Below are 16,896 nucleotides of genomic sequence, written 5' to 3'. Positions count from 1 at the left end.
AAAGTTGGGAGTACATTTACTGGAACATGCAGTGCCCAGAGTACGGTGTTTGACCATGGGGTTACAGAAGTTGTAGACTTTAGTGACAGAATACCGTAAGCAGCGTAGAGCGGGCTTCATCGAACACTCGAGTGCAATGGTGCGAAGCCAACTTGCAGACAGGAGTAAAAAAAAAAAACAATGGCAGTAACGTGAAGTGGGCTTCACCTAAGCCTTGGATGCAATGAGGCGAAACCTACTTGCAGAATGGCGACAGCGATACCTCGCTTCAGTACTAGTATTTGAAAAATATTAGTAAGTTTCGAATACTGAAAATAGATTGCAAACAGCATTAGAATAGCATCAGATATTAGATTTGTACTTGAAATTTCGAATATTCGCACAGCGCTATTCCGTATATAGCACATGTCTTCGTCAAATATAATTTGTTTGTCAGTCAACGCTTTTCGTGATTGTCTCTTCTTTGTGTACCCTGCACTGGGGTATTTCATTGCTTTTAAAAATTACTTGAAAAAAACAAAACAAAAAACACGAGTTAGTCACTACAACACGAAAGTAACCAAGGTACAGGTACGGTTATTCTTTACAAATAGCAACTGGTTAAAGGGTTGCGATAGGTCATATGGGGTCATCCCAGAAAAACGTATGTGACAGTTCTTTGCACCGATGTGAACACTGAAAGTCTGACAGCAAGGAGTGTGTAGCAGACGACGCGCTGCTCCGTGACACAGGTGTTTGCTTCGTCTGCGTCACGGAGTGGCGCGTCGTCTGCTACAAGTGCAATACAAGCAGAGAAAATGGGCACCGTGGGTATAGGAACTCATGCAGCTCTGACATCACGGCCCTCGCCGCCAGCAGTGAGGCAGCGCATGGGAAGCCATGTGGTTACGGCTGACAATAGGAATGGACGCAGCTCCGTGACGCCTCTCTCAGGAGTGTGTTTGAGGCTGCGTATCTCGCCAAGTATGACAAGTAGACGAATAATTCTTTTGCGTCCACGACGTCCATTCTAGTGTATCAGTGATGTAATGAACCACATCAATAGTGTCCCAACCTCTATAAGTTACGGTACAAGTAACTCAGTTATTTCACTGTTACTTTCCAAAATGGCAAAAACAAGGACACCAGTTCAAACCTTCGTTGAAGTTCTGTGGTAATGCAATGTGAACTACTTGTGCATGGAGCATGAGCAACAGCTGCTGGTCGGTCGAAGTTTGATTCTATATTGATTCTATATTGACTCTATATTATGTTTAGGGCCTGACCTTTTAGGGTTAAACCCGTATCCGCCCGATATTTACCCCCCGAATAAAATCTGTAAAATTCAGGTTTAACCCGAATCTACCCGAAAACATCCGGGTCGCGTGGCACACTCATAAGCGTGCATTAAAATAAAGCTTGATAACATTGCTGAACATTAGTTCCATGTTAAGACAAATTTTTATTAAACAAAAAAATCACCCGAATACACCCGAATTCCTGACGACAGAATATGCCGTAACGGGATTTAACCCGAACACACCCGAATTTTCAAATGAAAAATATCACCCGATATTTACCCCCCGAATTTGGCCAAAATAAAACCCGAAAAAGTCAGGCCCTAATTATGTTTAACTTGAAGTCTGCCTCACTTTATTCACTCATCTCAAAATAAAGTTGTTGTTGTTTATTCCAAAGCATCCCTACAACTAAACTGCCACTAAACTGGGGCACTAGATGGCACTAGCGCTTCCTCGGTATTGTCCTTGGGAGCGCTGACCACAGAACAGGTTTCTTGTCATCGGTCACCATCTTGTCAATTTTAACATTTTACGCTGTAAAATGTTTAACCAAAATAGAACCAAAATTAATTTTCTTCTGAGCCCTTTCCTTTTCTGCATACAGCAGACTTTTGGTGACGTGCACATTTACCGGATTCCAGCGAAACTGCCGAGTCACTCAGTTGGATTGTTCCCTTAAAAACCTGGTAACATTGCCATGCTGAAACGTCATCATGCTAACATCACTACGCTATCCTAGCATAGTACATAGTCACCACCAGGGGTAGCCTCAAGTCGAAGGCCACCTCCAAATGCAGTGCATGAGTCATGGGCTTGCTTCTGAGTATGGTGATACTCAGCACCATTTTTAAATCTCAATTTGTTTCGAGTCATGAGCGCTTGTGTGAGCCGTGAATAACATGCGGCGACGTGTAGAGAAAGTACTACTATTGAAATTTTTTAATTTACTTATTGAAAAAAAAAATTACAATTCTGAAAGCAACTAGTACAGTAGTTCCTGGAAGCATAATTAGCTACAGTTACTAGTTACTTTTCCAGCAGATAGTTACTGTAACTAGCTACTCCTAACCAGGTTACTTCCCAAGACTGGGCTAGACCTTGATTAGTCGTGACTGCAAGGATGCGAGCGACACTAACACGGCTGAACGTGCCACTAAGGAAGAAAACTTAATGCGAAGAACTCACAGAGAACAAATCATCAGAGTTGGGACTAGTTTTCTCTGCTCAACTGACAAGTTGTGGAAGGCCGTAAAAGTTATTGGACGAGTTGGTAAACAAACTCAGATGAATGCCGCAACATTTCTTTGTTTGTTCTCTTTTGCCCACAGAACGGCTTTGTAAATCTCAAAATAAAATATTAATGTTAATTTTCTGGCGCAGAAAGTTAGGGGCGTCTAGCCATGTAGCACAGGATCCAAAAACTTGGTCAATATGTACACATATTTTGTCTCCGAGCTATTCCTAGGACACTGCCTTGGGTTATACAACAGGCTGTACCAAAAAGTTCATCACACCTCGTGTGAACACTTTGCTGATCACCAAAAAGGCCGAAACAACAGTGAAAATGGTACAGTTGCCAAAACAATTCAGTGTGTCCACTGCTCCATAGTTAGAGCCTGAAGTTTTAGGGCTTAACGCGATTCTTCCCCAGATTTTCACCCCGAACTGAAGGCCGCCTTTAGGGTGAAACCCGATTTTTACCCAATAAATTGCCCTCACTCAGACGGCTGTAGGAATGCACACTAATTTGTTCGGCGGCAAACGCAATTACATCACCGTTTATACCAAGCCAGTACAGTTTGTTTGCGTAATACGGCCCGATTTCTCCTCAAATTTAGAAGAAGAATTGAAGTTTTTCCACCGGAATTCTCACAAATTTAGAACACATGTTGATTTCCCCGATTTTTACCCCCTGAATTTGGAAAAAAAATACGTCCCGAAAGCTTCGGGCTCTATCCATAATGAACGGGGTGAATCGTATAATTACCAGTAAGCGAGCGAGGCTTGTAGGTGAAGTCGATGGCGTCGCTGGTCTCCCCATCAGATATCCTTCTCAACTGAAATTTTACTCTGACGTCTTCTTGAATGTTTGTGTCTCTATAACAGGGTGTTCTGAAGACGATTGCAACCTGGGACCAGAAGGAAGTTGTTACATATTGCAACATTTACATGCTGCACACTGTAAAATTGCAAAATAGGACTCCTTACCTGATAATGCACGTCCGACTCCGAAAATGTTGCATTGGCTTGCCACGATTCGTCCATGTCGAAAAACCTTATCTGGATGTCTTCTGGAAGAACCAATGGAAGTTAGACAACAATGAGATCACAATACCAGCTACAACTGTTAACGGATCACCACTCGGGGTGGCATAACGTTTAAAACTATGGACACAAACATATGTTTAAAAAAAAAAAAATCAGTATTTCTGAAATATTGGTTGCTGCCCACGGTCCACATAATGAATTAAAGGAGTACAGAGGGCCAGATTAAGACGTTTCATGAAAGTGTGCGTGTCACTTTACCGAATAGCGCGAAAGGTTCTGATGAGCGCAATTTGTTGTACCATAGTCACGTAGAAAAAAAATTAAAAATCAAGCAAAAACTCGCCCCATGCATTTTCAATGGCCTATCTCACGCAAACACCGCCATTTTCCCTTGTCTCTGCTTCACATTGATATCACCTCACACAGGTGGCGCCGCCTACAACGATGTGACACGCTTACTCTGACTACGATTCTGGCGTTATGCGCTAATCCTCCTGTTCTGAACAGTGGTACCATCCGTGCGTGCGGAGAAATGAAAATGAGGCGCACACGGGAGAAAATGGCGGCTTTTGAGCAAGATAGGCCATAGAAAATGCACAGAGTGACATTTTGCCCGATTTTTAATCTTTCTTCTAGAGAACCACGGCGCTCACAAAAAATTGCGACAAAACTTGAGACAAACAAACAGCTACCAGTCTGCGAAGTTTGGGGTTGGCTATACCCCATCTTCTATGTTTACGATGCGATCGAAATGTGTAACGTTTGCTAGACCAACCCTGTAGAAAAAAGGCTAGCAGACGACAGCTGAGTAGCAGACAACATTTCTCTGGAGCAATCAGTGTCCCCTGTAGCGACAGCACGAGGTCCCAGACATACAACGAGGGTACAGCGAGGAGGAGAATGCATGATACACCACGTCACCGATGACGTCACGCGGGGGCAACTGCAACTGTGAGCAGTTTACAGACATGGACAGGTGTAAAGAGGACACCGGGAAGGAGTAGGGGACAATATGGTTAGTATGCATCCTGGGCCGACTTCAGCGGGAACTGTGCCGACATCCATATGGAAAGTATGCCCGAGAACACTGGGAAAGCTTCAGACGATGTAGCCAGTGGTAAGATTCAATCCCACTTGTTCCCAGTCTTCGGCCATATTCTTCGTCTTCGGCCAGCCGACTGATATTTTTGCACACTGGTTGTGATGGATGAACTGACAAATGGTAAGTTCGGCTTTCAGGTGTATTTCCGTTGCACAACGTGCCTCGAATGCGTGGATTATATTTGTATTAAGGCTTGGAGAAAAAAAATAGGGGAGACGGCAGGCACGATCCCAGCGGAAGCCAAATGCGATTAGCCATGCCTGTCTTATCTTTTTCCACTACAGTCGAGCCCACTAACTTCACTGTCGTTCACTAACAGCTTCACTAACAGCACTGTCGTCTGTATTTGTTCGTTATAACCGAACGTTTGTATTAGGTGAACCTTCCACAGTGAAGCCAGGAAGCGTCAAACTTTACAACTTTGCGAGTTTATTTTGAGAGAGAGTCAGTTGTACGGGACTGTGCGCCGAAAGCCAAGCCTATCACGGTGCTCTAGAGCTTATTTACTGCGGCCAAATGATTGTCGCAAAGAGCTTTGCTGCACACAAGCCGCTTCAGGGAAGCAATATACTCAATCGCTGCCGACTAACTTACTGACGCTGGGGGAGGCTCCGCGTTTTCGTCACCATCATCAGAATCCTGTAGGTCGCATTCTGCCCCGACCTCGCTCACAATGCCTTCCTCCATCAACGGCCCTGCGATGTCAGCGCCGTCGTCTGCGCAAACAAAGTCGTCCCAACCAGATGCTGGGATCAGCAGGATCCGCATCTATGACGCACTTCCACAACTCTTCGTAGAGCCCATCTTGTTGAGAAGCCTCCACAACTGCATCATCTTCGTCTACAGCATCCACGAGTCCCACCTTGCGAAAGCAATGGATAATGCACGGGCTGCTGATTTCCATCCAAGACGCCTCGATCATTTCCAGGGCACCAAACAAGGAGATGCGGAGCGGGACGTCAACAGTTGGACGATCGATCGCAATGAGGAGCCGCTGTACCACCCACCGCCGATAGCACACTTTAGATGCACGGATCGTGCCCAAGGCCAGGGGCTGAATCTGGGACATGGTGTTTGGCTGTAAAAACAACACAGTGACAGCCGTCGGAGAAGGCTTCACGTGGTGCGCGGCACAGTTGCCCGGCACAAGCAGGCCCTTTCTCTTTTGTCGTGTCGAACTCCGCAAGCCACTCGGCAAACAAGTCACGGGCAGAGGTGGGGAAATTACTTTTATTTTGTAATGCATTACCATTACTCATTACGTGCATAAAAAACTAATGCATTACATTACTCATTACTTTTTGGATATTAGTAATGCATTAGTAATGTCATTACTTTAACGAAGTAATGGCATTACTCTGGCATTATATTTACATTTTAGGGCATAAGCCTCAAAGATGCTATGCATAAGTTTTTCCCTTGCTTTTTTTTTTTTTTTTTTTTTGCTGTAGGCAATAGCCACCCGAGTATCCCCAAATTGGTGCCACTAAATCCCCGCAGAAGCGAGTCTGATAGGCAAAAACTATCGATAAGATTTATTGCAAATACCTTTTCTAGCATTATGGAGCCGGCGGATGAAGTTCAGCCTACGGAAAAACTGGCAGAAGAACTACCTCTGACAGCACAAGAGAAACTAACACGGGACCGTACCAAAACAGTGAATCACTACAGCAATAATTACATGTTACCTTCATAGAGGCTATGTTTCTATTTCACTGATTATCCTTTACTCCAAATGTACACAGGAGAAAATCGGTGATATCATCATGTAGACACTTGTGACGCACACCGCCGGCTATTGAACTCTTGCAGAATTCCCCAGGCCGCGCCTTTCTCTTTCCATGTTGCCCTGTGCTCATTGTTAAAGGCGGGTTGAAGAGAACCTGGATGTTCCAAATCTTCGCGTGGCGCAATGAACATTCGACAAAAGTAATGAGTAATGCCACCCTGCATTACTTAGTCGGAATGTAATGCATTACCATTACTCATTACTTGCTGGCAAAATGTAATTCATTACCATTACTCATTACTCAAAAGTAGTGCATTACCAGTAATGCATTACTCCCCACCTCTGGTCACGGGTCATCCGGGCTTCCTTTATTGTGGCGACAGCGCACTGGCACGTAGTGGCCAAAGCATCGCGGCTTCTGGTACTTCTCGATTACGAACGGCAGGCGCCGGTCGCTGCCGTCCATGTTCGTACACAAGAGCACAGTTATGCGAAGAAAGTTGTTCTTGCCACCACTGCACTTGTCCCCCGTTCAGTGCATGTGTTTTTGCGGGAAGCACTCGATAAAATAATGCACTTTCGTCAGCATTACACATACCTCGCGCATTGCAGCTTGCGATTGTGGGAATGTTTTCGTCGAGTCACGTGTTGACGTCCTCGATGATGACAGAAGCGGCTTCTCCGGCGACACCCTTAAAGACGACCCCATGGCGAACCTTAAACCGATGGAACCATCCGTTCCCGGTACTAAGATCAGGGAAGTCCAAAATAAGTGCAAAGTCCTTCGCCTTTGAAAGCATCAGTGGCCCGTTGATCGGTATGTTTCGAGACCGGGCGTCCACAAACCATTTCAAGAGGGCATCTTCGACGTCTGCGTAAGGTCGCCTTGCGGACCCACTTCCGTGTCGTCAGGTCGCCGTTGATGGTGGCGTACAAAAACTTCTCTTTATCTTTTGCGATTGTCGAGATCACGGACCTGGACAAGCCGTACCTCCTAGCCAAGTCCGAGTTCTTCTCGCCCTCTGCCAAGTCAGTAACGATTGCAAATTTTGTTGCGATGTCCACGGCTTTGAGTTTGTCCACTATATCCCTGTGTGGGCTGGGATTAGCGACCTCCTTTCGACAAATTGAGAGCTAGGGCGCGCAAAATGTGGTAGTGCGCCGGACCCTGGGCCCTTGGAAGTGCGTCATGTTCGGCTATTTTTTCTGATGGGACAGCTCCTAAATATCCGTGTCAATTATCATAAACTCGAGTACATTTGGCACACGCTTCGCATTGGTGGGGTAAAAAAAAGTGACCTTTCCTTGGCAATAATTTCAGAGTTGAGTTCATAAAAACTGACACAATAAAACTTAAGTTGGATGGCATTCACAACAGGTGGCGGCAAAAACCTAGTAAGAACAAATGCTATTGGCCGCAACTTCCCACGCAAGTTGCGCGTAAAGGTGGCAAATGAAAACGTCACAAACCAACGTACTTTTGTTCACTTTCTCACAGAGTATCCACACTTCATCGTTGCCGACGCAAGATCCAGAAGTCCGGTTCACTTTGGTGATTTTCAGTTTCCCTGCTTCTGTAAACAGGTGATAATTTCGTGAAATTTTCTGTCGCCCCCCTCTCGACAACTTGTCGCATCACGACACACAAGAATCAAGGTGCCAACAGCTACAGTGATAACTAACGATAAACCAGGCATTTACGTACTAGAGTTAGCAATGGGATTTGAAAGTACGTGACAAACAGGATGCCAGATCCCTTCGTCGCAGCGCTCTGCAGTGAAGCATATCCTGACGAGATTCAGATTCATCTCTGACGCTTCTTTCTTGGCATCATTTTGTAGCTGCTTTCTCTTTGCGTCTGCAAGAAAGAGAGAGGAAGCATCCATGAACATGGTTAGATAAGAGAAACTGACACATCACATAGAAATGTGCTTGTTCACAAATCACACATCGCAAATGAACAAACCATGGCAGCATTCAGACAAAGAATTGTAGGCTAGCAAACCTTAGGTAATAATGTTAGATAGCAACTAATGGGTTAGATGGTTAGATAGTAATGACACCAGATGGTGACAAAAAACATACATGAAAAGCACAGCGAAAGTTTCACCAACACAGGTCCAGCAATGGAAAGACATCACACGTGCCTTTTGCAGAACTCAAGCCCAAACACCTCTGATCATTGATAAGGAGTGTGTATAATTATGCACTACTGCACCCATGTCAGTATAGTCGCAGACAGATTTTTCTCATGCTGATTATTGATACTAGTTTGATACTTTGGATGCCCACGGAGAACTGTGACATTTTTACTATCATTTCCCCCTCAAATTGAAGTCCAAAAGCACGATTTTTTGGCCTAAAACACTTGCAGACAAGCACCAATAAATACGACTATTTCTGGGTACCGTGGTTGCGGCGACAACTTCGAAATTGCAATTGGGGCACAATTACAGACATCTTTAGTGGAGATGAGGTCAATTCAAGTTTATTCAGCGATTGACAGATTGTTTTAGATAGCTGTATTATTGTGACCTTTTTCTGGTCATCACCAAGACCACAAGATCGGTCAGCTACTGTACGCCAGAGCCTCATCATTTCATGCAGAATTTGCGGTATGTAAGAGACACATTTCAATACATAAGTAGGGCCTGACTTTTTCGGGTTTTATTTTTGGCCAAATTCGGGGGGTAAATATCGGGTGATATTTTTCATTCGAAAATTCGGGTGTATTCGGGTTAAATCCCGTTACGGCATATTCTGTCGTCAGGAATTCGGGTGATTTTTTTTTGTTTAATAAAAATTTGTCTTAACACGGAACTAATGTTTAGCAATGTTATCAAACTTTATTTTAATGCACGCTTACGAGTGTGCCACGCGACCCGGACGTTTTCGGGTAGATTCGGGTTAAACCCGAATTTTACAGATTTCGTTCGGGGGGGTAAATATCGGGCGGATACGGGTTTAACCCTAAAAAGTCAGGCCCTATACATAAGGTGCGTCGTAAATTTACCTGACACTTCAGTACCGCCAAACTCCTGCATTTTCCTTCTGTACAACGTTTCAGCGACAGTTTTCTTTTGCTGAAACACTATTGACATGCTTGGGAACCTATTTTTAACGAGAAATATGAGCAAATAAGTGTCTTACGCTCTTGCACATGACCCTCACTTTCGGCTGCTATAGCCAGAGAAGCCTATGTGCCGGCACAGAACAAATTATTCAGGAAACATATATTTGAGAAAACGCAAATACTCGGATGAATTATTAAAACTATTGAGAGAACTTTGGGAGTTATTAGAAGAAGTCAATATCGCACAATATGCTTGGTTGTGAAACTGACCACCAGAACGATTTGGCATTTCGATTCTGAAATATTTGACAACAACACGAGGTTTACTCCAAACCATCCAATTTTGCTACTTATGAATTTACTACAAATGATACTTGACTGGCAAGAGAAGAATTTACAATGAGTGAAGGTCTTTCACTGTGGAGTGAAGTCACTAAATATATAAAGGGTCCCCGACATTAAAATGGCTGGGATTTAATATCTGATGTGTGTTTTCCTTCTTTCTTCCAGGAGGTATCGAAAAAATGATTGATAAATACATTTTTACTTGCTTCGCTCAACAATTCTTCCATATATTCAGAGACCGAGAACACTTCAGGAATTTATTTGTTGCACATTAATACTCTTACAAGGGGTTCCTTATTTGAGGAGAGTTTTGTATGAAATAAAATCCTAAATAACGCATTCCAGCAAGAGTAGCTTTTCCTAGGGGTGCCTGAATAACACGAACATGACCAGCATGCCAGATAGGCAATCATAGGTGCAATTTCCAAAAACCTGGTCCGCCTTGCAAAATCTGACATGCCGAGAATGCACAGTAAATGATGTATTGCATGCGCGTCAGCTGCAATATAGTTGCGACATACTACAAAGAGCCAAGGAGCACATTGGCTATACTGGTTAAACTTACACGGCTTTTCCTTCCCTGACGGTTACACAACAACAGTCTTCCTCATCGTGGCCTTTCATTGTGATTTTATGTACATGTGGTTGAGGATTACTGTCATGTGTAAACAGACTTGCTTTCACTCTGTACGGCAGCTTGGGGTCATAATTATCCAACTGAAAAGAGAACAAACGAGAGCGTAAATTACGAGCAGGGTTGTCAGAAGGCCCATGCACACATGAGGGTGACCTGAAGTATGGAGCATTCTGTGTATTTAGAACTTTCTACATGCAAAAATACAAAAAGTGAGTAATAGAACAACAGCTCAAAATATGTCAACTCTCCCACTGCACATAAAAGTGTAAAATAAAATTTATGTCACTTACAGTAAGCACAGGTCATGCAAGTGAACATGCACATATTGCGTACTTCATAATGACACAGGCTGCTGCTTTTGGGCAAAGCATATATGCATAAAGGCATAATATATGATAATTGACAGTGATATTCCGGATCTATCCCATCGGGAAAAATAGCCAAATATCATGCTTCTCGCAGTACTTGAGTATAACGCGCGAGGACATTTTGAGCGCAATCGCTGTCAGTCCGACGAAAGGAGGTTGGAAATCCAGCCCACAGAGTGATAGTAGAAAAAGTGGAGAGGGAAGGTATCGTCACAGCTGAAGCCGGACACGATAAGCTATGTCTGTGCTATCACTTCCTACCATGCCAGTGTGGGCTGGGTTTCTGACCTCCTTTCATCGGACTGACAATGATTTCACTGAAACATTCGTCGTGCGCTATCCTCCATGAGCTTCGTAGAGCATGATTTTTGGCTATTATTTCTGATACGATAGCGCCTCAATATTCCTGTCAATTATCATTAATCTGAGTAAATTCGGCACGCTCTTCACATTGGTGGGGGTAAAAAAGTGACATCTACTTGGCAACTTTCAGAGTTCAGTACGCAAAAAATTACATAATTAAATTACATGCATGTCATGAGGTGGCAAAAACCGAGTAAGAACAAATGCCGTCGACTGCATGATTCTAGGTAGTGTAGTTTTCTAATTAGAATTCAATTACACGTTTTCTGGGACACCCCGTATATCACCATGGGCGCCTTTCTGGGGGGCTGCACCCCGTAACGGCCGGTTACTAATTGCCAACGGAGAAAACAATGCGAAAGTGCACTAGAATCATGAACCATATTCATTTGCGTATCAGACTAACAGCTTCTACCAAAAACATTCTACCAAAACAAAACACAACGCCACAGAGGGGGTGCGTTCCATATTAACACGACCCAATGAACGGACAGTTGCGAGTTGGAAATACCTCGCACACTTGGGTTGCAGTTGGGTACTTTTCTCGCTAAGTTACGGTTTTGAATTTGTCTGGCAACGCGGCTCAATCCAACGCGGCAACTGCTTAAATTTATTTCGGTTCAGTTCCTGTTCGGTCCAACGCGAGAGAAAAAAATATTACGGTTCGGTTCAGCAAAAAAATACGGGTTTTTAGCAGTTTCTGGTTCAGGTTCAGTTTCGATTTCGATTCGGAGGCCCGGTCATAAAGTGTGTCTCTCTCTGTGCACCCCATCTTCTAACTGTATGTCTAGGACAACATGAAAGACCCCCATTTATCCCGATCTTGTGATTCCCAACAAAAATGTCTGGATAGCGAAATATACGGAGAGATGGGACTCGAGAGAGGTTGAGTAATCAGTTGTCTACGAAGCCTATGTTTGTATTTCGGAGGGCATAAGGAAGGGTCCATCGTCAGTCGCTTAAAAGTACTACAGACATTCAACGCGTGTAAACTATACTACATGTGTCGCTAACTTGAGAAACATTACTCTTCTGCTCAAAGAATGCCAACGTCATCCTCTGTGCACCGTGTGCATCCTCAAGTGCCACATCACTCGACTCCCCACTTCCGTAATGTTCATGCGTTTGCTGCGTTTCTTCTCGAACACTGCAGTTTTGCTTGTCGTGGTAAGTGCTAATTTTCAACACTTCCGCGGACAAGGGGTAGGCACGGCCAAAGGCGTCGTTGAAAACGTTAAAATCGTTGTTCTTAGCGGCGTCGAATGACTGAACTGGGCAACGTGGAGGTGTACACACGTATGATGGGAAAAAAGGGGGAAAATCTTTCAAGGTTGATGCTTCGTGTTCACAAAGTCTAGATTGCACGCTGTCTCCAACTCAACACCGGACACGAGTGCACCACACGTGGTGCTGGGTCCTTGTTGCAAAAAGCCCATCCATTCAATCAATCGGATAAGTGAAGGTAGTTTTTAACCCTTTTCAATTTGAGAGCATATTGCCCAGACATGCTGTACAAAAAGTACAGCAAAGTAGGATAGCAGAATACTGTGGAAACTCCTTGGATGGACAGCACACAGCTAAGGCAATATGGCATGTGGTTTGTTTGTTTGTTTGTTTTTTCCACATTCCTCATGCTGGACTCTGTAACCTGAACACCTCCAAGAGTAGGACAAGATTTTGTTGCGCCACGAGTGTTCGTCATATAGGGAGCTTGAAGTTGTACAGGGTTTGCAAAGATAAACTTCGGGGTTTGTAACGAAGATAAAACAAATAAGAACAGTGTTGGAGAGCTAAAGTTGACGTTAGAGGACGTATTATGCCCCCAAATTTTATGTCCATAATGCCACCTAGTCTATTACTCTGCAGATAAATCGTGAAAATTAAAAAAACGCTGCTGCTTAATCGGCTATACTTGTGTTCCAGCTACTTTCCTCAGATAGAGACACGGTCGAATGCGGTGCCACGGAGAGCTATTCTGCATTCAGTTCCACACGTTCGATGTCATCTGCAACGTCGCGCTGGACCGCTTCGCCATCCGACGGAAAGGAGCTGAACCCCAGTTTGCGTTTCAGCTTCAGCGATTTCTCCCCGAATCCTCGCGTGTAAATAGCACCTGATCCCCCCCATCCCCCGAATTTGAAAAATCATTACACCCAAAAACAAAAAATCCTAGAGACCAGCAACAACAAAAAAAAGCCACAAAATCAAGGATCTTCAATGACAGTAGAAAATCCAAGCTTCTCTAGAACCTGAGCATAGTTTCGAATTTCACCATTTTCACAGTTTCAGGGTATATTCAAGAATTTCAAGGACCCGTGGGAATGATGTCTTGCACAGTGCGTTTCTCTTGTGCACTCAGCATTTGGAGTGGGCAGATGTAACAAGATCAAGCAAGCTGTGGAGTTTTTTTTTTTCTTTTTTTTTTCTAGATGTCTTTCATTTTCTGTCCTTGAGCGTAGCAAAGGGAGTCCAAACAAATGCTTATGAAGCTGAGCCCAGACTTGGGCCAATGGCCAGAGGCCAATAAGAGCTGTGAGAGGCCATATTTATTTATTATTTATTTATTTATTTCATGATACTGCGGGCACTGCCCAAGCAGGAGGGGAATAACAAGAATATACAAAACTATCATTGTTAATCACACAACACGGAAACAGCGTCCTCAAATTGGTTAATTGTACAGTTGGCAACATCAAAAGACAACGAGTTCCATTCAGGTATCGTTTTCACAAAAAACGAGTTTTTAAAAATATTCGTACGCGCAAATAACGGCTTAAAGGAGTAAGGATGATGATGACGTGAGGAACGCGCTTGGAAGGGAAGAAGAAACGATCCTGAGTCTAATCTGATATTGCCTTTAAATATCTGAAACAAAAATTTTAAACGAGCAATTTTTCTCCTTTTCAGTAAGGTTGGAATATTTGCGTTCGACATAAGGATGGAAGGAGAGTCGTATCCATGTCAATACCCAGCATCCCCCTTCGCCTTTCTGGCACCCCTAGCGGACGAGGATGGCATCCGTAATATAGAGACAACAGAGAGCATCAGAAGCAACAGAAACAAAAAAAAAAAAAGGAAAGAAAGAGATAGATAAAATATAGATGAGGGTTGCCCTTACTTTTACAGCAGGATATGTCTTTCTTTGCGGTGTACTGCTCTCACCAATCAAAGGTCCATGAGACCCGCTCTCACTCTTGTAACGGTATCTCGTCTCTCTTGCCGGTTGTTCGGTAATCGTGAGCACTGTGAGGGATATCAAAGTTTAGTTAATTACAAATTGCTTACAAAGATTATTAATTACTGCGCAGCTTTTTCAACACGGACCGCCTGCACCAGGATATCTGAAAAATTGTACGGTCGAGTCCTCTTCACAACAATGGAGAGCGAAACGCAAAATAACTTGTCGTATCTAGCTGTAGTGCCATCTAGAAACTTTCTGAACAGTGCCACCTATACATCTTGAAAAACACAAAAGCACAAATGAAATGCCATAGAACAGGCATGTTCGTTTAAAGAAATATGCTATCGGCATGTACAAGCATCAACGAGGATTTCATTTCGATCCTTTGTCCTTATTCAATTGAACCTTTCTCGAAACTTAGGGAGATAGGTGCCAGCTGTATAGGAACTTAGGGGCATGAGCCTCCTTCCAACCCCCCCCCCCTTCCACAGAAATTTCCCAGAGGGGGGGGGGGGTCAAGCCCCTACAGAAATTTATCCTGCTGACACTAAAGAGATGAATGTTACGAGGAATATCCAAAAAAGTTGGATGCTACACGTCAACAAATACAACAGTCTTCTAAAAGTTTGCCACATGACACAGAATTCCTAACACCACACCCTATGTTACGAATAAAGCCTTGGGCCGGAGCATGTAACCACAATACCCATGGCAAGCAGTGTGATTACGCCCTTGTCAAAGCATTTAATGGAGCACCATTGCCATAATATTGACTCAAAATACAATTCACACTTGTTCATACTTTTGCACTTACAAAGAGGGGAAAAAAATTATACTGAGCACAATGCACGCCACTTGCAAGCGCAACACACATGACGAAAGATGTGTAAAACTACGTAATAATGTAAGATGCAGTTATGCAGATGTTAGTATATGTTGCACAAAGTTTCACAATATGTTGCATGGGAAACACAAGTGCCAGTAGGTTGTCTAATGTCGACTGATGCAATTTGCAGTGATGGCCAGTAGTTAACTACATGTAGTTAAACTACTAGTTAAACTACCTGATTGCAGTTAAAAAGTAGTGACCAACTACTTGCAGAAATGTAGTGTGCCAACTACTAGTTAACCTACTATTTCGAGTAGTTAACTACAGTAGTTAGGTTACTGCACGCGCCAACTACTTCCGATTTTGCCACAAGCTTTACGGCACGATTGTGCTTCCGACTTTTACCTTGAGCTACTTGTTTGATGAGAAAGGAGGTGCAGTGCAATTGTGCCGTGCATGGTTACCAAATCTTCACTTTTATCACTGCTCGTGATTCATATTTAGGTGTCCAAGAACTCTATAGAATGGGATTGGTGTTGATGGACAACGTTGAGTAGTTAGAGATGTAGTTAAAATACATTACAGTAGTTAACTACCTCCCCTCAAAAGTAGTTCAACTACTAGTTAAACAACTATATCGCGAAGTAGTTAGTAGTTATAGGTAAACTACTGTAGAAGTAGTTAGTGGCCATCACTGGCAACTTGCACGGTTCTCTAGATGCAGAAACCATTTTGACGCCACCGAACGTGTTCCAGTTGTTAAACGATAAAACGTGGAAGCTTGAGTATCAGTAACAAGTTCGTATTACGCACCAGGTTGACAAACTGTTGCATGACTAGTTGTAGTTTCGAGGTAGGGTGTAGAGATAGGCATGTTTAAATCCGGCTGCGGATCAAACGTCCTCAGGATGAGATCTTCAAGTGGGTGGAGCTGTTGGTCATCTGGTGGGGCTGCCTCTTCGCTCACAGGATAAGGCACATTACCTAGGGGGGCGTACGGGTCCTGAAAATAATGGCAAAGCGAAATAAACGGAGTGCAGACTTTTAAAATGACTGCTGGCTCCGACTTTTACTCGATGCCTATCGTAAAACGTACACTAGCATCATCGAAGCCGGCTAATCGAAATGCATCAATGCGGCAAAATATAGCCGAAGTCTAACGGAAGAGTGACCCACCGAAATGCAACGTGCAACAAACCAAAAGAACGAAAACCATACCTTGTCGCCAATAAAAGTTCGCTTGCGGGAAACGGTAAAGCGTCGATTTTCGGAAAGAAAATGACAATAACACCCACTGTGTGCACTTCCAAAATACCTCCGCAACTGCTAGACGACCAACAACGACATAATCCTCACAAAACTTTGCCACAGGTCTACGGATGTACACAAACAGACGCCAACAACGAACATTCCGAAACTATGGAAATCTCTTGCTCTTGCAAGGTTGCCAGAGCACAGAGCAGCACCAATCCAGAAGCGCGCTACGGGTCGCGCGGGTCGCTCTTTGTTCCTTGATAGCAGTTAACTGAACGAAATAAGATAAATGATCCCAGGCAGCACAGTTGGCACAGTAGTGCATTAGTTTGTAAGTGCTACGACGATTTCTGGGTTGTTGCCAGACACAAAAGACTTTGTAAAAGGCTGCTTGTATCGCTTGTATAGTTGTCCTCTTTCATCAGAAATAGGAATTATTAATTAGAATTATTCACCGCATTAATCAG

The 16,896-nt window shown here is 43.7% G+C and overlaps 1 protein-coding gene across 3 annotated transcripts in view; it reads right to left on the bottom strand.

Moving 5' to 3' along the window:
• The window catches only part of LOC135368103 (nuclear factor NF-kappa-B p110 subunit-like), a 51,383-nt gene that overhangs the window by 19,618 nt on the left and 14,869 nt on the right, over positions 1-16,896 (bottom strand). For 2 of the 3 annotated variants that reach the window (XM_064601181.1, XM_064601179.1), the window contains exons 2-9: positions 15,989-16,178; positions 14,284-14,408; positions 10,363-10,514; positions 9,393-9,490; positions 8,085-8,237; positions 7,858-7,953; positions 3,489-3,571; positions 3,268-3,409 (exon numbers count right to left, since the gene is read on the bottom strand). In XM_064601181.1, coding sequence (XP_064457251.1) covers positions 3,268-3,409; positions 3,489-3,571; positions 7,858-7,953; positions 8,085-8,237; positions 9,393-9,490; positions 10,363-10,514; positions 14,284-14,408; positions 15,989-16,178 — 1,039 coding nt within the window. Of the gene's footprint in view, positions 1-3,267; positions 3,410-3,488; positions 3,572-7,857; positions 7,954-8,084; positions 8,238-9,392; positions 9,491-10,362; positions 10,515-14,283; positions 14,409-15,988; positions 16,179-16,393; positions 16,674-16,896 lie in introns of those variants that run through there. The other variant, XM_064601182.1, reaches the window with a different exon arrangement.

Source organism: Ornithodoros turicata, chromosome 9, assembly GCF_037126465.1.
Source record: "Ornithodoros turicata isolate Travis chromosome 9, ASM3712646v1, whole genome shotgun sequence".
Classification (NCBI taxonomy): Eukaryota; Metazoa; Arthropoda; class Arachnida; order Ixodida; family Argasidae; genus Ornithodoros; species Ornithodoros turicata.
Note: the sequence above shows the minus strand (reverse complement) of the source record. Positions and strands in the feature narration are given on the sequence as shown.